This window comes from Diuraphis noxia, unplaced genomic scaffold (genome assembly GCF_037042655.1).
Source record: "Diuraphis noxia isolate RWA-SAM2 unplaced genomic scaffold, SU_Dnox_SAM2 contig0003, whole genome shotgun sequence".
In the NCBI taxonomy this organism is placed as follows: domain Eukaryota; kingdom Metazoa; phylum Arthropoda; class Insecta; order Hemiptera; family Aphididae; genus Diuraphis; species Diuraphis noxia.
This window is the reverse complement of record NW_028301713.1, coordinates 28972321-28995205: the sequence shown is the minus strand read 5'-3', so window position 1 is coordinate 28995205 and position 22885 is coordinate 28972321. Positions and strand designations below refer to the sequence as shown.

Here is a 22885-nt window from a genome sequence, read left to right as displayed (position 1 = left end):
ATTAGTAATTACTACAAGTTTCTTTAAATACAATTTAAGAGAAACTTTGTTTATTAAATGTTTAATCATTAGCTATTAAAACTGATGTACAACGTACTTTTATGATATAATATGGTTTAAAACTTAAAAAGTTATTAATGTATTTTCTAGCGCATTGGACTTCATAATTTTTTTTTTTTTTAATTTGCCTTTTATTAAAAAAAATAATTATAGCAAGACTTCATAACTATTAATTTTGTTTTTAGTAGACGTTGATTGTTAAGAAGATGTCAGCCCAATATTAGTTTTCCTTCTTAGACTTAGGCACAACATTGATAAAACGTTTTCACCTAAACATTTTCTTATGATTTTTGAGTAATCTTTGTGTAAAATCATCTTTTTACAAAAAAATGTTGGAGATAATATTTTTGAAACTATGACATCTGTTATATAATTTAATTATTTTTTACTTAGTATTCGACTTTCTGTAAATTCTTTTTGTACATTTAAATGATGTTTAAATTATTTTGAGACAATATTTAGACAAATCGATGTTATTGCCTATTTTAATAATTCTATATTGATTTTGCTATGGATGATTTTACTCTAAGATTATTCAATAACATAAAAAAATTATTCCGCATAAATATATTTTGTCTATGCGTGGGGCGAATGACTAAACGAACTACGTTCACGAAGACATCAAAATTAATAGTATAAATAGTAAATACCTATACTGTATGTAAATGTCAAAATATTATAAAGAACATCCATTAAAAAGTTGTATAATTTATTGTATTCATCACAACGTCATGCTTTTTACCGGACCAAACAAAGTTTCCCTGTTTATTATTTTAATTAATGGACTGTATAAATGTTCCTGTTTAGTGTTTATTATATTTTTACTTATAATACAGCTATACATGACATATTTTAGGTATACATAGGTGATACATAGATATGCAATAAATAATAATTCCAGACTCCCCTCCTAAACATTTAAAAGTATTTTATAAAGAGTTTTTATATTTTAAATGTAAAAAAGCGGGTAAGTCGTGGATGTCGCTCTGCTGTACAGTAGGTTACTGTAATGGATGGGATTAAATTTGAATGCAATGATAGGTATCATTGTATACGAAAACGATTCTGAACGGAGATGATTTGTCAGTCTAGGATATATTATATTTAAATATTGTCATATATTCTATTTTGAAACAAATATTTTATTTTTCAATTAAGACGCATTTTGCATAAGGCACGGTTAATCAATTAGTGTAGTTATCATATAGTTATCATAATTCATAATGCCTTATATTATCATAGATATACAAATACCTGGTTTGAGGATAAATCGTTATCATTACGCGATTTCATAAAAATTAAAAACTCAAACGCTCAAAACATTTTTCCTATAATGACACTACAAATTTTCTCTATAGCTATTTGAAGCAAAACTTATGGAAAACTTGGTGTTAAATTGTATAACCTTAGATATAAATACAAACAATATTAAGAATTTTGAACAACAAAATAATTTGCAAATATTCATGGTTTTGACGAATTTTTGTCAATATTTGAAATTCAAATGCTAATAAAAATTTAATTTGAATTTCCGGTGGACATTTTTTTTGTGATAAAGATTGGAAAACTTGTAAGGAGCCTTGTATTAAATTTTCAAATCTTAGGTATAAAAGGAAAATTTTTTATGAATTTTTAGAATAAAATAATTTACGAATTTTCGTGATTTTTACCACAGAACAATGTTTTTACGTATGTTGTCAAAATTAAAATTTGAATGCATGTAAAAAAAAAATGTAGCTATATATTTCTATTATTTTTCAACTGCTATTGCAAAACTATATTATGAGCCTTGTATTAAATTCTCAAATCTTAGGTATAAAAAGAAAAACTTTTATGAATTTCGATCTAAGATAATTTGAAAATTGCCGTAATTTTTATGTATTTAGTCAAAATTTGAACTGTAAATGCTTTTAAAAAAAATTTGTGACTAAATATTTCTTTTGTTTTTCAAATGCTTTTGTAAAACTATTTTAGGAGCCTTGTATTAAATTTTCAAATCTTAGGTATAAAAGGAAAATTTTTACGAATTTCTAGAATAAAATAATTTACGAATTTTTGTAATTTTTACGTATTAAGTCAATATTTGAACTTCAAATACTAATAAAAAAAAATTGTGCCTATGTATTCTTATAATTTTTTAATCACTATAATAATAACTTATGAGGAACTTTGTATTAAATTTTCAAGTATTTTGATAGGGCCAAAAAAATTTTATCGACACTTCAAAAAAAAATTTCAGACAAATTGAAAATTTCAGTCGTCTATAAATATCTCAAAAAAAGTCAAAATATTTTGAAAATTAAATCATGTAAAGAAAATGCCAATCCTAATAACTGGTAAAATTTTCAAGTATCTAGGACTTATACTTTTTGAATAATAACAAATATTTAAAATCGTTTCAGGATAAATCGTTATCGGTACGCTATTTCGTAAAAATTTAAAATTCAAACGCACTTAAAATTTTTCCTATAATGATGCTTCGAGTTTTCTCTATATCTACTTGAAGGACAACTTATGGAAAATTTAGTGTTGTATTTTTAATCCTTAGTTATAAACGCAAACATTTTTATGATTTTTCAACTTCAAAATTACTTGCAAATTTTCGCGTTTTCGACAGATTTTGTAAAATTTTGATTTATAAACGCTTATTAAAAAAAATCGTGACATACGATTTTTAATTTTTTTTAGCTACAATAAGAACAACTCATAAGGAACCTTGTATTAAATTTTCAAGTTTTTTTGGTCGTCCAACATTTTTTTATCTATAGCCGTGCGTGGCAGGAAGCAAATAAGCAATTAATATTGAAATCAAATCGTAGATAAGCGAAAAGAGTGAACTCAAAAACACAGTGTGTCCAACCGGTCGGAACGATTTTTGCGGTCGGACCGTACTGTGCCAGCTTTGGACTTAGTAGTTAGTCTGTACTTTGGACTTGCGCCTTACACACGGTATTTTTAAAAGAACCGTGGTAATTATAAATAGACCATCGGATTCTATTTACAAACTACGAAATTTATTTGAATTTCTACAGGCCGTCGTCTTCTGTGGTTCTGTTATTAATTATTTATGATGAACGATCTTCGTCAGCCCGCCGTGGTTCAACCACCTGTACGCCGCTATCTTGTTACCAATAAGACGCTGTCTTGCGATATGTCGATTCTCGATAGTGTGCACTGTAACTGTATGCACCCGTAGTGGCGTAGTGCAGCAAAGTGTAATTCAACCTGTTCTTTCACCTATTATTATTATTATTACTATTATTGTTTGTTGTCCATCATCAACATCATCGCTTTTCGTTACTATTTGTATGATGTTCTCGAGTTTACATCTTCATTTTTCGTTTTATATCGATGTTCAGCCGTAGTGAGCTGTACTGGACACTGATGTAGTACAGACGTCTAGTCACAGTATTTATTTTCATTTAATCTATTGTTTCCGTTTTGCGAGGATATATATTGGGCTTCGTTCTCATTTCCCTAAAGTATTTGCTTAATCGTTTTGTTTTAAAATGTATAAACGCAGATGATGTTTTTTGTTCAAAACCTAATCGTATTTGATGTAGTTTAATAAATATCAACTTACTTACTCTGCGGTATTTTTTTTATTTAAAATGAAACACATTTTATGGACTTTTTTACTTATATCTTCTTCATATGCTGATGGTAATATTTTTAAATGTTGATTAACCTACCTAAACATTTATATTAGTTTTAGGATAGATATACATACCTATTATTTAATTATTTTAACCTTTAATTTGGCAAACCATGAAAAACTATACATAAATGTACATCCACTTGCATTTAAAATACATTATTAAATTTACTTTTAAAAGAATTATTAAGAATTATTTGAAACGCGTGTACCTTATTTATTTAAATTGAGTTAATAATCTATAAACTAAATTGGTTGTAACTCTGGTTTTTATTTTACTTTATTTCTTATTGATTCCATTGTACAGTACAATCTTAAAATATTTTAGGTCATTACTTAGATAATAAAATTAAACTAATAAATAATAACAATATGTAAATACATTTTTATATTCTCATTTTCTTAATAATTGAATTGAAAATCTTTTTTTCATTAATCATTACTTTATTTAAATATAAATATGACATGAACACGATATACCTAATAACCACAAGTATTTTTATTTTTATTTTTGAAAATTACTAAAAAATGATTATAATTTCTGAATATCAGTTTATTTTTTACATATGCCATTTGGCTTTTGTTTAATAAAATATATTTGGTTACTTAATCAAAGTTAATACACATCTTATAGATTTGCCAGTATTCAATAAGTATATGGACAATGAAGCTCTTTCTGAAAACATTCCAGTTGGTCAATCGATTTACAAACTTGAAGGCGTTGATTCTTTTGGAAATGAAAATGATCTACTATATGGTATAGAAGGAACTGATCATTTAGTTGTTGATTCTAATACAGGAGTTGTTACTGTTGCAAAACCTTTAGATCATGAGGTAGATATTATAATATACCTATTATTTTAACTTATTCAGAGTTACAAAGTTTATACATTCTTATTTAATGACATGATGGAGATACAACTGTAATTTATTTAAAATATTCTTTATGTTTGTGTTTTAGGAAAGTGATACAATAAAATTTACTGTAACTCTTCAACAGAAAAATTCTGCCGAGGTTGTTAGACTTCCTATATCTGTAATTATATTAGATGAAAATGATAATGTACCTATGTTTGTACATACCCCTTATGAAGGTATGGTGAGTGAAGAATCAAAAATTGGCACTACAGTGTTTAAATGGATCCATGTTGAAGATTTAGATAAAGTGGGTGAACCTCTCGAAGTTAGATGTGAATCAACTGTCCAGGTTAATTTTTTTTTTCATTTATTGTTATATACACAATCTGTACCTCAAGGGTACTATAATAGTATTAGCTAAAATACAAAGATTATTATACATGAGTAAACATGATAAAAGCAGCCACCTAGTGATGACACTCTTAAGTGAGGTTATACATTAATTTAAATGTGGTAGGCGGAAAAAATGGCCACGGAAAAAAACCCAAACTGAAAAATACACCCCAGAAAAAAAATCCACAGAATAAAAGCCCAAGAAAATAAAAGTGCAATCATTGTAAATTGTAATATTTTGTAAAATGTGGTTGATTGTTGATTATACAATGGATTTACAATCATATAATATTTTTATTTCTGTGATAGAATAATACATTTTTAACAGAACAGAAGAACACAATTTTAAAAATACAAAATATTCACGTTTCTGGACTTGTGGTAATATAATAATATAGATTGTATTGTTAACTATCACACGTACAAGTCTACTGTTGAATTAACAACAAAACACTTATTAAGGGTTAATTAATAATCATTTACTTGGATTAATTTAACTCATTTATTAATACAATTATTAGAATCAATATTTAATACAAAATGATTTTGACATTATAGCTATTTTAAATATAATTTATTTAGGTTGAACTAAAGTTAATTCAGCTACACGCTGGTGTTACCTTTAACTACCCAAATCACATGATTTACTTGTAAATTAACTTAACTGTACAATAATGATAATTATCTATAAAAAGCTAAATTAAAACAATACAAAAATTAACTGAAGTTAAAAGTTAAAAAAAAAATTAATTAAATACTATGTATATTATTTAAAATATGTATCTATAAATAAATGTAAATATATTATGTATAATATATTTTTTTGGGCTTTTTTTCCGTGATGTATTTTTTAGTTTGGGTTTTTTTCCGTGGCCATTTTTTCCACAATTCTTTAAATGTATATGCATTTTTTTTTTTTAAGCTAACATATCTCCACACCAATTACGTTTGTTTATTATTTAAAATTAAATATACTACTAACAAATAATACAAATAATACCATAAACTTTAGATGTAAATTATCACCATTACATTACCAATAACATTGTTATTTTTGTTAATTTTATTGTCATGCTTACCCTACCTATATAAATGCATTATTTAAATTTGTTTGACTACTTAAGCTCTGACACCAACTAAACCATATCAGATAACATTGTTCCAATCACTTCTCAGTAATAAATTACTTTTGTGTATTAAATAGTAACTACAATACTTTTTGATGCCGTGTTTATCCTTCATAAACTCCAACACCGTCATTCTAAGTACAGTTACAATTACCATTATGGCATCATTCGTATAAGCATTAAAAATTGTTAATTTATAACATAACATAATATGGTTAATGGAGGTTCTATATATTTTGAATTTCAATGAAAAATAATTAGCTAAAATAATTATATTATAATGATTACATTTTTAGGTATACTACATGTTTTCAAAATATAAGTTTAATATTTGAGATATTTTTTTTAATGTCAAAATTACATCTCATGTTTGAATAAATAAAAAAAATTACTTTATTAATATTTTAAATGAAAATACTTAATGTGCTATATAATTTTCAGAATGATGATGGATGTTTGAAATTTAAAATACAATCCTTGAATGTCAGTGAAAGTTACTATTTGGGAGTTTTAGTTGTAAATGGAGATATACAGTACTCAGAAACTCAGTTTTACAAACTGTTATTAATTGCTAGTGTGAGTAATTACTGATAATATAATTGTATGAAGTATTTATTTGTTAATTTAGCTACATAACAAATACTACATTTTTTATTTACTTTTTGTAATTAACTATGAGTTATGAAATTTTTATCTCATTGACAATAAGTATTCTACATCATATTTTTGTTTAATCAAATTTAATTAAATGGATTCATATGCATAAACTTAACTGAACACAAATATTTTAATTAATAAACATTTAAGCAACATAATCTAATATATATAAATTATGTATTTATTTTTGTGTTTCTTTTAATTTTAATATTTCTTTATATTAAATCTTGTAATTTTTAGGATGGTGTACATGAAACTAAAATAAATTTAGATATACATGTTAAAGATATTCAAAATATGCCTCCTATTTTTCATGGATCTCTAACTACTGTCATTAGTGAAGATGTATCAGTAGGAAGTCATATTTTAACAGTAAACGCAAAAGATGGCGATAGAGGAGATCCAAGAAGCATTGTTTATGACTTAATACAAAGTAAATTAACTAAGTTATACTTTTCATCTAGAATTACTTATATTTTGACATATTATCTAAATACATTTTTAAAATAATAATTATCTGTTTATTTACAGATCCTATGGATTATTTTTCTTTAGATGGTTTATCAGGTAATTTAAGTACTGCTAAACCAATAGACCGAGAAACTCTATCTAATAATAATGGTATTATAACATTAACAGTTCGAGTAAGTATATATAATATGAAAATTATTTATAAAATTATTGATTACTATACATCAGGTATGTCAAACTCAAAGCATTAAGTGAGCCAAATATATTGAAAAGCTTACGATTCTGGTCATAAATATTTGGCCAAATTTAACAAAAAAAAATTCTTACAGTGTATCAAAAAATAATGTAGTATAACAAATAAACCATTTTTTAATAATCTAAGATGGTTGTGAAACTGCATTAATATTTTATTTTTTTATTTTTATTATATGTTTTTGTTCATTAATATAAATATCTGCAAACCTTAAAAAATTGAGTTGAGGTTGTAGGCCACTTGTTTAACATACCTGCTATATGGTAACAGGGGTTTAAGTAAAAACATTTTTTTTATTTAGGCAAGAGAATTCTTTAATAGCTCAGCTTTAGATGACAAATTAAGTTCATCTACTGCTATTATTACTATAACTGTTCAAGATGTTAATGATGAACCACCAGTTTTTAATAAGCGTGACTATTTTATCTCAATACCTGAAAATATAGCTCCAGGAACTCCTTTACCCAACCTAAACATGAGTGTTACAGACTCGGATATAGTAAGAACATATTTAATATTTAAAAGACTCATGTATTTCATTACAGTTTTTCTCTTAGGGTGTAAATTCAGAATTTTCATTACGATTGCACGATGAGTCAAAATTGTTTGTTATAGAACCAACCAAAGCTATTGGTTCAATAGATGTTGGTATAAAATTAGCAAATAATGTTAAATTAGATTATGAAGATCCTAATCAAAGGAAATTTATTGTTTTGGTAATACAATTTTATATTTATAAATTAAATAAATATCTATTTAACAATTTTTAAATTTATTTTGTTGCTTATGATAAACTAGGTAATAGCAAGTGAACCAAGTGAAAAATATGATTTAACTTCAACAGCTACACTCACAATTCAAGTAACAGATGTTAATGATAACCCTCCAGAATTTGACAACAATGCCTATACTCTTTTAGTAAATGAAACAGCTACACCTGGAACTATAGTCGGAATAGTTAAAGCTACTGATAGAGATAGCAATCCTAATATTGTTTATAAATTAAGTGGACCTTCGGCTGATAAGTAAATATTTTTGTTCTTTTATTAATTTTATTTAGCACATTCACAGTCACTTTGTTTTTTATATTATTCATATACCTGCCTTAGAAAATCACTTAAATGCATGAAAATTCATAAAAAAAAAAAAAATAAACTGTTTATTAACTATGTCAAAATAAAAATGAACTGTGAACATATCAGGTCAGTCATACTTCTAATTTTATTTTGATACCATTGAAAATATTACTGACTGAGTAGTAATGCCTGATTCTGTAGTTTAGTAAATTACTAGCATAAGTGACCTCCTACATCAAAATTGAAATACTGCTTTTACAGTAACTGACCGCGGACGTATCTTGGAGAATTATTACCATTTCTATTTTAAGACCAATTTCACTTATTTTATTTCAATGTAAATATTTATTATTTTAATTTCTTAATATAAACCATGTTTATTTTAGATTCTATGTAGACAAGAGCACTGGTGTAATATCTGTTTCATTTTGTTCAAATGTCGGGAAAGCGCCATGTCTAGATTATGAAACACAATCAAATTATTACTTAACTTATATAGCAACTGATGACAATGGTAATGGACAGTCAAATTCAGTAACGATAATGGTTATGGTAACTGACAGTAATGATAATCCACCAAGTTTCATTCAACATTCATATACATGTCTCATTGATGAAGGTGTAACTACATTTGAACCTCCTCTAATTGTTCAAGTAAGCTAAACATTAAGTAATGTATTTATGTTTACATTTTTTTCTACTAATAAAATCTAATGCATTAACCAAATACATTAATTAACAGTTTTATAATATAATAATCAAGGTTTTTTTTCTTTTCTTTTAACTAATAAATAATATTTTGATTTATGATCAACTAATTTATGTACAAATGTAAAATTTAAAATTAGAAAATAATAAAAGTAAAAACAGATTCACTAGATTATATTCTTACTTCTATTTTGATAATGTCGATTCACACTAATATTAACCATAACAAAATCAAATAGATTATTTAGAACGTACAATTTGGTGTGTTTGTTTGACAGAGACAATGTATGCAGGTGTAGGTGGTGGTATCTTAAAATTAATTAATCAAACTAATTTGTTTTTAGGCAATTGATGCAGATAAATCATCGTCAATCATATATTCAATAATTTCTGGAAATGAAAGAAATTTATTTAAAATAGATCAAAGTAGTGGAGAAATATTTATTTCATCTCCTAATGGACTTCAAAGATCAAAAAATAATATAACACTCATAGTAACTGTGAGTACCTATATTATGATGTGTGTTTAGTTACATATTAGCTTAGCTAAAAGTTGGTTATTTGATTAATCTAGGCAAGTGATGGGGTTTATAGTGATGAAGCAACTGTGAACATTGTTGTGTTAGATGTTAATAACAATAGTCCACAATTTTTATTGGAATCTTATAATGTTTCTATTCTTGAAAATGAACCTATTGGTTTTAGTGTTATTAGAGTTGAGGCAATAGATGAGGATTTAGATATGAATGCAAATCTTACATATCACATACAGGAGGGTTCTTTTAATCATTTTGCTATTAACCATATAACTGGACTTATTTATACTTCATCAAAACTTGATTTCGATCAACATTCAAATTATGCCATTAAAACATTGTCAATTGATAAGGGCACGCCTGCATTAACTGGAAGTACTACAGTATTCGTAAATATAATAAATGTGAATAACAAAAGTCCAGAATTCACTCCAACAATACAGCGAACAGAAGTACAAATTTTAATTACTGTTAAATGTCTAATCTGCAGTGTTATATTAACTATAATTTTATATTATGAAAAAATGTTTAGGTGTCTGAAGATGTTCCTATTGGTACTGTTATATACCGCCTTGTTGCTCATGATCCAGATACTAGTGATGAAAATGCATTAAATTACTCTTTGGATTCTTCAGAGATCACTGGGTTTAGCAGCAATGGAAATCAATTGGATAATAATTTAGAAATTAAAAATTGGTTTAAAATTAGAGCATCTAATGGTGATGTTATAATAGCCAAACCTATTGACAGAAACATTGCAGCTATTGTTAGTCTATCAGTCGTAGTTACTGATACATCTGCTCCAAATGTTCAACAATCTACAGGTTAATCAATTAAATATAATTTAAAATGTTAAATATTAAAAAAAAACACCAGAATTTTCAGTAATGTTCTAATTATTTTAGATTCTGAGCGAAACGAGGAATGTATTGAATTTACCATGATGTGTGTGTGTGTGTTTTTATTTATTATAATTTTTTTTTTTTTGTGTGTGTCCGTCATAACGTATTGGAGCAGTAAAAGTGCTTTGATTTTTGACTTCAGTAACTCGTTCGATCAGAAAGTGAATCTAGTTGGTACTTCGGGGGGTCAAAAGTAAAAAATTCTCAATATTTTTCTAAATAATCGAAATAAACAAACTTAAAATTAAGAGAAAAACGGGAAATTTTACGCACAATCAGTTTTTGACAAAATCGATTTTGGATTTTGATGTAACTTTAAAACAAATGACCATAGATACATGAAATTTTCACCAAATGTTTATTTAAGTTTATTTTATTTACTATGCAATTTTCAAAAAGTTTCGACCTAAGTTGAACTATTTATAGGCATATGCAATTTTCGATCATTATTAGTTTTTTTTAAATTAATATCGATCAAATTTTATTTGTTGGGTAGAAAAGCTTGAAAATTGTATTCAAAACACCTAACACATTGTTACATAGCAGTTGAAAAATATTCAAAATACATATGCACAATTTTTTTTTATAAGCATTTAAAGTTCAAATTTTGACTAAATACGTAAAGATTACGGCAATATTCAAATTACCTTAGATAGAAATTTATAAAAGTTTTCTTTTTAATTTTAAGACTCGAGAATTTAATACAAGGCTCCTAACATAGTTTTACAATAGCAATTGGAAAATAAAAGAAAGAAATTGTTAATGTTTTTTTATAAGCATTCAAAGTTTGAATTTTGACAACATATGTAAAAAACACGAAAATTCTCAAATTGTTTTAAACTAGAAATTCATAAAAAAATTTCTTTTTAAATCTAATATTTGAAAATTTTTAATAATCTATCATTTATCCTAGACAGATAAACCGTTTCCGCTCAGAATCGTTTTTCGTATACAATGATATAATATCATTGGATTCAAATTTAATTTCATCCATTACAGTAACCTACTGTACAGCAGAGTGACATCCACAACTTACCCGCTTTTTTGTATTTTAATAGTATAAATATTTTATTGATTTTCTATTGTATAATTTCTGTTTTTAAGTATTAATTTAAGCTTGAAACTCTGTTATATTTCATTAATTATAGATGTTTGAATGATTATCATGTTTCTAGGAACACTAATGGTAACTATTATAGATATAAACGATATACCACCAGTATTTAAACCACCGTGGTCTAAAGAAAATCCGTATTATACTATATCATGTTCAGAAGAACAGCCAATTGGTACTGTTATTGAAAAATTTATTGCAACTGATGATTCGGGAATTGATTACTATGAAATTTTACCTAATAATCCATACATTGATGTTAATCGAACATCAGGTAATTAAAATAAAACTGTAAAAAATCTAAAAAAAATATTTAAATACATACATTTATCATATAAGTTTATGTGGTCATAATTTTCATTGTTTTGTTTTCATTTCAGGAGTTATGTTTATTAAACAAAAGTTTGACTTTGAAACTATTGAAAATATTAATATTAATTTGATTGTTTATGATACTGGTCATCCTCAACTTTCAACTACTGCTACTATATTTATAAAAGTTATTAACATAAATGATAATACGCCAGTTTTTAATCAGGTATTATATTATATTTATGATTCATACTCAATAATAATTTCTTAATTTTTTTTTTTTTTATATTTTATTAAAAGAAAAATATATACAATCTGTATAAACAATACAATAAGTAATATATTTATTTATTTTTTTTTAATGATTGAGGAGGTCCCTGGTCCAATTTCGCTTTAGACAACGTGGAGGGTTATCGGGGAGAATGACGGATGAGAGATTGAAAATGAGTGGATTAGGGTGGTTGACTGTGTTATTGTGTAATAATTTATAGTAGTGGCTAATTTTTAAAATAATATTTGTGATCATATTTGTTTTAAAAATTATTATACTACTTTAGAGTTCTGATTATAAATTTATTAATGATTTCCAGATTATAATTTACAAAATCGGGTAAATGTTTTATAATAACTGATTAATTAATAATTTTTTGTAAATAATTTTAAATAACATTTACAATTTACTTGTGTTATAATTATTTTGTTTACATAGATCAAATACATGAATTTGTATCTGAATCATCTATAGTTCGCTTAGTTGCTTATATTTTCAAAATATATTATAATGTATAGTTTTCACACATTAGTCATTACTATTCGCTAATTCAAAATTAATATAATTATGTATCATACAAAATATTAATACTTTATTAATGTACAACTTTTTCAGACTGAATATAAAGCAGAAATAGATGAAAATTCACCAGTTGGAACTTTTGTTACAATTGTAATCGCTACTGATGCTGATAAAGGATTGTTTGGACTAGTTCGTTACTCCATTATTGGACATAAATATGGTTTTATTATTGATCAAGACACAGGAATTGTAAGAGTTAATGATTCTAGTTTTCTTGATCGTGAAGTAACATCAGAGTTTATGTTAACAATTCAAGCTAAAGATGAAGCTCCACCTGATTTGACCAAAACTGCAATAGCCTTGGTAAATAATTTGATAATACAATAATAAAAAAAATTAAATATAATGAGGTTTTCTTCAAAAGTTTTCATTACTATTAATTAGTTCTGACTTAAGGCATTAAATAGTAAACTTGATAAATACAAATGATGTATATTATGCTGATTATTTTATGTTTAGTTATTTATTAAACTAATTGATGTGAATGATAATCCACCACAATTTGACCCAAAAGATTATTCATTGTCTATTATTGTATCAACTCCTACAACACCTCTTATGCAATTGAAAGCCATCGACAAAGATTTTAATTCAAAATTGAAATACTCTATTATATCAGGAAATAAAGGTTTGTAAAAATATAAATTAAACTATATTTATGAATGTAATTATCTTTTTATGAATTGATTTAGATTTATTTACCCTTGATAAGAACTCTGGATTTTTATATTCAGCCATGCCTTTGAATGGTAAAAAAGGTATATATTTGATTAAAGTTGATGTCTTTGATGGCGTCTTTCGAGATCAAGCAAATGTTAACATTACTGTATTAGATGTTAATCAAAATCAACCAACATTTGTTCATCCATCAACTAATAATTCTACACTATCTATTCCAGAAGTAAGTTCCTTTTATTATATTTTATATAGCATTAAAATATTTTTTGTTTTGTTAACACGTTAACTACCATGCGGCTGCCGGCGTCCGTATAATAATAATTTAGACCGCCGGCTGCCTCAACATATCATTCGTAGGAGGCCATATGGCCGCGGGCTGCCGTAAATTAATTTAAATTTATATTATTAACTTTTCCGTGGCGCTACTATAATGATCTTGAAAATATGCTGTGGCGCAGTGGGAATAATTATAATTTTTTGATGTAATAAACATAATTTTAACATTTTATTTTTTGTATTTTTAATTTTTTTCAAATTCAATAGTATAATATATACTAATACAAATTTATAATAACACTGAAAATTGTCTTTGACGTACCCATGATCAATATTCTTGAGGCCGCCAGCGGCTGCATGGCAGACAACGTGTTAATATAATTATTATTATTCCATTATGTTCATAAATAATTAAAATGATCAATATTAATTTAAGGATGTTAGTGTTGGAACATCAATTTTAACAGTTTGTGCTGAAGATAATGATTTTGGAGAAAATGGCAGGGTGACTTATTTTTTCAAAGTTGCCAATTCAAATGCTCAACAAACTGATGCATTTACTATTAATACAGAAACAGGACAGATAAAAACTCAAATTTTACTCGACTATGAAACTAAATCATCTTATCAAGTACTTAATAAATTATAATTAATACATCTCTTTCTATATTGTATTTAAAAAAAATAAAATCAATATTTATAATAAAACTTATTTATTTAGTTGGTATTAGTAGCACGTGATCAAGGATCACCAACATGGCATGAATCTTTGAAACTCCTCACTGTAAATTTAATTGATGTTAATGATAACAAGCCTCGATTTCCTGTATACAATGATCATAAACCTTTGTATACGTTTTATATAAAAGAAAATAATAGACCTCAATATAAGATTGGTAATATGTTTATGTTGGTACTAATAAATTATATTAAAATAAGTTCATTTTTAAAATATTAAAATAAACTATTGTGATTGTTATATTAATACCAATACATAATATTATTAACTTGTATTTTTCAAATTTTTAGGTCAAGTTAAAGCAACTGATTTAGATCAAGATGAAAATGCCCGTATTTATTATTATTTAGTATCAAATATACCAGTTCCATTTATTGTAGATCGTCTTGATGGAACTATTTATGCAAACGATACATTAGATCGAGAAAAACAGAACTCATATCAAATTATTGTCAAAGCTTCAAATGATATTAGTTATCAGCAAAAAAATGTAACTATATGTACTTGTATTTTAATTATAACATTATATCGAGTCTTGGCCTATATTACTTAACCAATTTTACTATGTATTTCAGCGTTTCCCAACCAACGGCACATTGATCTGCCGTAAAGCGTCAATAGGTTTACCGCCAAATATCATGATTATTAATACTCTTACTTTTATTAAATTTTGAAAATAAGTTTAAATAATTATAACGATTCTCTTACTCTATTATAAGGGTGTACTTGTGAACTATTCAAATACGATGTAAACCAGTGCCAAATTTCTCACTAGAACTAGATTTTTATATCTAACATAAAGATAACATAATCATAATGTAATGTCTCTATTTTTCAACATAAATTAAATTAATATTTTTAATGAATTAAAATATGATTTTACATGGGTTTTCCTAACCTAAATAAACACTGTTTTTAATTTGTTAGTAATCAATTGATTATGCAACTTTATGATTAAAGCCTGTAGTCCTTTAATTTAAAAAAATTATATTTTTATTAAACATATTTAAGTCAATGTCAGTATGGTACGGCTAAACATGTGTTAGGACTAGTGGACCGTGAGAGAAAAGTTTGGGAAACACTGATGTATTTACAGAACTTAATCTATTAGTTATAGATAAATATTCTTAATCTATTAATTGTAATTCACTTGTTAATTACTTAACAGATTGAAGAAGAAGAGGATTATAGTTTGGCTAAAGTATTAATTTTGGTAACAGATGAAAATGACAATGCCCCAGTTTTTCAAACTAGTCATTATTATGCAGGTTAGTTAATTTTACTAATTATCTTTATTGTTCTCAAATACTTAATTAGTTATACAGGGCGAATCTTTTATCGTTAAAGACTCATTATTTCAAAAAGTGTTAATATTTTTTCAAGTTTTATTTTTAAAACTTAGATACACACTTTTTTATAATAGTAAACATTTTTATTGTTTTCACTTTTATATTTAATAGTAAAAAAAAACTATCAACTTTGATTTTCAAAGACAACCTATATTAATAATTATTGTACAAATTAATAAATCTATTTTTTTTAACCTAACCTTCCCATTTAAATTTTCAACATACATTAATCCATTGGGCGAATTATAGCTGCTCAAAGTTGGGTGGAGTTCAGGTGTTACACATAAATAGGTAATACATAATCAGCACTGTCGTGTTGGAACTGGAATTTTTATTTTTAAAGACCAGTAGCTATAATAGCAATAAATTTGATATTGTTGGATCTACGATTGATAATCATTGTACTTTGTGCCTATTATGCCTTGGGATTGAGTTATCAAATCTATTATTTTTAGCTTTTGGTCTTTATAACAAGTTGATAACTATTCTTATGAACAGTACCGCAATCGCCTTCACTGGGGTGAACTATATGTTACCCTACCAAATGGATATTATAAAATACATTTGGCGGCTAGCTTTAGCTTACTCTACGATGTACTTGGTGAATTGATTTGAAAAGTGTTTACCCGAAACATGAAAATCCTAAATGCTGTGGTATCTACTGTTTAAGTATAACACATTTACACACAAATACCTACCAAAAACTCCCAACTTAAAGCAGCTATATCTCATCAACAAATCAATGAAAAATTAAAATTTGAATGTGAAAGTTCATAAAAAAAAATAGCCTTATTAGTTAATAAATATTTTTAGTATGGGTTCCCATTTGAAAATTAAAATTTGATAGTGGTTTACCTTATAAATATAAAATAAACATAAGGGTGAAAATATTAAAACTTTACAAAAATGTAAAAAAGTATGAGACTAAAATTTAAAAAAAAAAATTGGAAAAATGTCAATACTTTTCAAAATAATGAGTGTTCAACGATAAAAGAATCACCTTGTATTTACATAATATTTGAACAGCATTTATTTTAAGTTATTATTTTTTATTAAATTTGAATAACAATTCATATTTTTTATGTAGGTATTTATTTAAATTTCAATACTTTTTGAATTTTTAAGTTAATGATAGCTTTGACATAAAAAAGAAAATAATGATCATTTTCCATTATATTTAATTTTTTTACATCTGTATAGACTAAACTAAACTAAATTACATTATATTATAATAATATAATACACATTTATGTAAATCTAATTAATTTGTCTACTGAAAAAATATTTTTTTTTTATTAATTTTTTTTTTATTAATTTTTTTTTTATTAGAAATAAGCCTCGGCAGCGGAGGCCATTGGCTAACACAGTTTACTTGTTTAGTAGGAATTATTATATACATTATTTATATACACATATTACAACATAATAAATTATAGGCTATTATTAAATAATGTTGGTCTTGATCAAAAAGGGCATCATGCGACTTATGTTGTCTGGGTGGAGGGCTTCCGATATTATATTTGATATCCCAGCTTCATGTTTGTCTGATTCAAAGGAACAGCATTCAGATATAATATGATTAATTGATAGGAGTGTACCACAACTGGCGCAAATGGGTGGGTCTTATGCTGCGTGTGTCCTATGCGCATTCTGTTTATGGAAATTTCCATCTTTCTTGAGAAGCTAGTTGGGGAATGCCGAAAAAATATTTATTATAAGATGTTAAATGTATTTATTTGTGTTGTATTACTTCTACTAGGAATCAACAATTTTTATTGAACAAACTTTAGTTTAAATGATAAATAAATTAACTAGTAAAAATACATAAGTGTGGAATACACAACAATATAAAATATTTAATTTTCAGGAGTAAATACTATGGCCAAGGTTGGAGATGTTGTACTTCAAGTAACATCAATTGATCTGGACTATGAAGAAAACAGTACAGTTGTATACTCTATAGAGAATACACAATTATTTAAGCCGGGATTCAATAATTTAACATTGTCATCTTTACTTAAAGATCCTTTTTCAATCGATCAATCAGGTCGTATTTCTACAGTTGCATTCTTAGCGGAGTATAATCAAGGGAGTTTTAACTTACAAATAGCTGCCAAAGAAAGTGCACCTCCCTATAGAGTTGCATCAACAATAGCCACTGTAATATAATACAATTTATCAAATCCAATTGACTATTCTAATTAGAAATTATTTTTTTCAGATATGGGTGTATGAAACTCACCAGTTAGTAAAATTAATAGTGTCACGCGCTCCTCAAACTGTTAATGAAGGCCGAGAACAGATACTTTCTAGTTTAGCAAATGTGACTAATATGATTGTTGTATTGGACGATGTTCGTTACCATGTTAACCAATATGGTTACATTCAACCTGATTGGAGTGATGTGTACTTGCACTTAGTTGATCCTACGAAAAATGATATAATATCTAGTTGGGAAGTTCTAACTATAATTGATGATAAATATGACTATTTGAAAGACTATTATCATAATTTTTCTATTGAAAATGTTGTGGTATGTATTGCAATAGATTAATAACTGGTTTAAATAAAATTAAAACTATTTGAGTATATAAATTTTGAAATTACTTTTTATCTCTTAATTAATTTATTTTTAAATAATTATTAAATTAAATTATATTTATTAATAATTTGTAATTACTATATAAATCTTATCTTAAAATAGGAGTGATTAATTGAAATCTGAAGTTAAAATTCTTAAAAAGTCTTGATAATCTTAAACCTTTCATTGCAATATAATAATTATGAAATTATATTTTATTTTAGCCCGCTTTGGTTGTTACTCAAAATGAATCTTTTGAACCTACTATAGCGGCTCTGGTAGCTTTATTAGTTGTATTGACTGTTGGATGTATTGGTGTGTTAATCATTTGTTGCTGCTTCAGACATTGGTAAATTAATTTAAAAAAAATGATTCAATGACATTAAATATATCACTATAATAACTAATTTTAATTATATACACATATTTTTCATCAGGATGTTTTCGGATTTGGACAATAATTCAATAAAGAATGATATATTGATAAAAAAAGCTGTGATTGATGATCTCAGTACTACAGAAAATCCTCTTTGGATTGAACAGTAAGAAAAAATTTATTATTAATTAATAATTATAATACATATTTTAAATTAAATATTATAACTAAATTAGAGAAATACAGAAATTTGATATGTGTACATCAAACTTGAAAGCAATGATAAAGTATTACAATTACAAGTTATTTAATACAATTTTCTTTTCATAATAAGATACTATTCAATCATCTGTTTTTTCCATCTTATAAGTGCTTAACATATCAAATGTATACGCAGAAGATCATGTTTAACTTAATTTAAAAATTAAGGTGAATCGACTTATTGTAAAATTTGATGGTAAGAACACTCCGTATTTATATGTTATTTGTTTTATGATAATTTAGTAGTTAAGTGAGTTATGAATATTTTTAATTTATGCTACATTATATACCCAAAACTTGCTAAAAAAAATTTACTATTAAAAAAAATATGCATATAAACAGATAATGTTCTTATCATCAAGACATCAAGTTTATTATTAGATTAATTATTCATTCTAATCTTTGAATCAAAACGATTCAAAACGATCTGAGCATAAATTTGGAATGTTAACTTATTTAGACTGAGACGACAAATTTCTGAGTAACATAAATTATTTATGATATTGTTAAAAATATTATTTCCTTCATTTATTAGAGTGTACTAAATCTAAATAACATTTGCCTAGTACTGGTGTTCGATTAATATTTTAGATGTACTGAATACAATTGTTTGATATGTTTTTACCCCAAAAATTGTTACAGATATAAAAATATGATTGTGAAACCTCAGCTCAGTATCTAAAATTAATGTCTAATGAGTATAAACTTTATTGTTATGTTTTCAGAAAATTAAAGTTATATGAAGAACAAGAATTAACTATGCAAGTTTTTTGTGATCTAGAAAATAAAGAAATTCCAATAAGCCAAGATAATATTGTGGTACTTAATGCTTTTTTGTTATTCAACAATTTTATTAATTACTTTAAATTTTTCAGGGAGATAATACTTATGCAACAATACGGCGTCCTTCTCGTCGTGGCTCCATAAATACTTTACTGACGATGACACCTGGTGAATATGCCACTTTAGGAGGATCTGTCTTACCATTACCCCCCGATGGGGGCACTTCTCATAGTCAACAAGTAATATATTCAAATATTATTATTAAATAATAAATACTTAATTTAATCTGGTTTCATTGTGGATGGTAAGGTTTTCATCAAATTAGGATAGTCTAATCTAATTCAAATAGATTGGTTCACAATATTTTTCTCATTATTTTTAGGGTATAAGATGTAGAATTGTAGAATAATAAGTATTTGTTTATTATGTGTTTGACAGTTCACTTATATCACACAATAAACAAATAATGGCTTCTTTTTACTTCATTAAGTTTATCTAACTGGTTTGATTCTTATGAAGATTTATGATGGTTTTCTGATGTCCTGATTTTTTAAAGTTGTCAACTCATAGAGTTTAATACAATTAGTGTAATTTAATACTTGATAATATACAGTGTTTCTAAATGACCTGTTAACCAAGTTCAGGTCCTAGTAGACCATGTCCCGAGGTCCTGGTGTTCCCTTCGTAATATTTACTATTCACATTATACTCCTAATTTTTTTTTAATCTTTCAGTATTTTTCTCCGAACAATGGGCAATATCAAAAATGTCCAATCAGTGATGGTATAATGATGTATTTGATTTGTACCCATTGTTCTTCTCCTCTTATGTTGTTTGGCTAAATTTGTTCTTTATGCAATAATTTAATAGAAAAATATTCGAGAAACCTCACCAGTCATTAATGAGTTGTGTGAAGGAGACCCAAGTTTTAGTTAATATCTTACAATAAAACTTCTAATATAACACTATTCCATTATTGACACAAACAGACAAATAGCTGTGTTCCTCATTTACACAATTTTTTATAAAAGCCAAAAAAATATATTTTTACTTTTATATTTAATTTTAAATAGTTAAGCTTAAACTCTACATTTAAAAATTTAAATGGACAGTAAAGAAAATCCATTGTAATACATTAATATACTTAAACTTAAAATCAACCAATCAGTTCAAAAGTTATTAATTAAGCGGCAGTAACATCTAAATTATTTTATTACCCGGATTTTATTGGAATATATAATTCATCAGTAAAACTTACATTAAACGAAGTCTTATAGGAAACAAAAAAAAAAATTGTTGTATAGAGCAGAGGTATTCAAACTGTGTGTGTGTCATAGCTCGCAAGGGTGTCTCGAGTGTTGGCGAAGGGAGTCGCGTCAAAACGCCAAAAACCGACATTAATGTAGGTCTTGTTATATTAATATAAATATTATTTATAGTCATTACTCATTATGGAAAAGATAACAAAATACATGCGACCATTTGAAGTTTTATTTCTAGTACTAAAGTCACTGTTATTATCACCCATATTTGCTATATTGTATCTATATATTGTCTTAATAATTGTGGAGTTGTCAAAATATTGTAAACATACAAATGAGCTGGGGATAAAAAAGTTTGAATACCTTTGATATAGAGGAATTCGTTAAATTGAATTTACGCATGAAAATCAATGAAGGTCATGGTTCTCAAAAATAATTCGTTAAAAGAAGTTTGTTATATGGAAATCTCACTGTATTTACTATTTATATAAATTTATGGTCAATACTTATTTTTAAAAGTTCTGTGATTCTACCTAGTACAGACGTACAATACATGATACTTGTTATTATGTCCTGTGACCACTGACCACTACTGAGCTTTTAAAAAAATAAAATTTAAGTTATTAAATTATTGGACTAATTGATTTAATTTTAATGGTCATTACAGTGTTTTTTTATAACGCATTGTTAAATCTTTTTTTTATTAGGATCAAATATTTTATTTTTATATTGATTGCCTAATCTTCTTTTATTTTAAATGTTATATTATTTGTAGTTGTTTGAAGCTTCACTTGGGTTTCAAGGATCTACATTCCAGGTCCCAGATTCTGCTTTGGACACTAGTAATCTGCTGATTAACAACTCTGATATATAACATAATATTTATAAATTTATATATTATTTTAACAAATTTGCCTGTATTTAAGAATGTTAGAGAAAATTCTTTAATATTTTAGTCACTTATACCATAGATTAAATATACTTCATATTTAATCTATGCTATTATTTATTTTATTTAATAATATATAACGAATATATAAATATATACAAAGTAGATAGCTTTTTAAAATATTATAATCAAATATATTTATATCATTTTACTAAGTCAACTATGATTGAGCATATTCAGATTTGTAGCTGGTCCAACTATTATTAAGCATAACTATAGATGATTTTGGTTTTTACATTAGATGGTATTTAATTGCAATTTCAAATTATTTGTAGCAATAATATTAAAATGGTAAATTATGTGATCATCAAATTATTATATAAGTTAAATGAGTAATTGTTTGTAATTATTCGGTATGAATTTTTTTTATCAATTGTGATATTTCAGTATTTTAAACATTATTTTTAGTACTAGATTTAAAATTATATATCTATAAGAATTAATTAAATTCTATGCTGTGAAACTATTTATGTATTACTAACTATTCATAATTTAACTTATTTTTGTATTTTTATAGTTTTGTATTATTTAAAAATTAAATGTCAACATTTTTTTAAAAATATTTTTGTTTCGTGTTTTTTTATTTAATAATATATTAAGATTAAAACAAAATTCTCATTTTAAATACTTCATCCAAACATCAACCTATTGGATGG

The 22885-nt window shown here is 25.7% G+C and overlaps 1 protein-coding gene across 1 annotated transcript; it reads left to right on the top strand.

Annotated features, from left to right (window-relative positions):
• The first annotated feature begins 3219 nt into the window (after positions 1-3219).
• Cad87A (cadherin 87A) lies at positions 3220-22791 on the top strand. Its single transcript, XM_015524553.2, has 29 exons — positions 3220-3723; positions 4350-4549; positions 4677-4922; positions 6535-6669; positions 6991-7183; positions 7282-7394; positions 7776-7973; positions 8032-8190; positions 8273-8499; positions 8937-9204; positions 9603-9758; positions 9833-10246; positions 10327-10618; positions 11872-12084; positions 12191-12348; positions 13009-13278; positions 13435-13603; positions 13668-13876; positions 14366-14560; positions 14651-14825; positions 14959-15158; positions 15837-15936; positions 17885-18177; positions 18239-18550; positions 18823-18947; positions 19036-19140; positions 19961-20054; positions 20111-20257; positions 22056-22791. The coding sequence occupies exons 1-29, from the start codon at positions 3672-3674 to the stop codon at positions 22152-22154; spliced, it is 5517 nt and encodes a 1838-aa protein (XP_015380039.2). The 5' UTR covers positions 3220-3671; the 3' UTR covers positions 22155-22791.
• Positions 22792-22885: the final 94 nt, after the last annotated feature.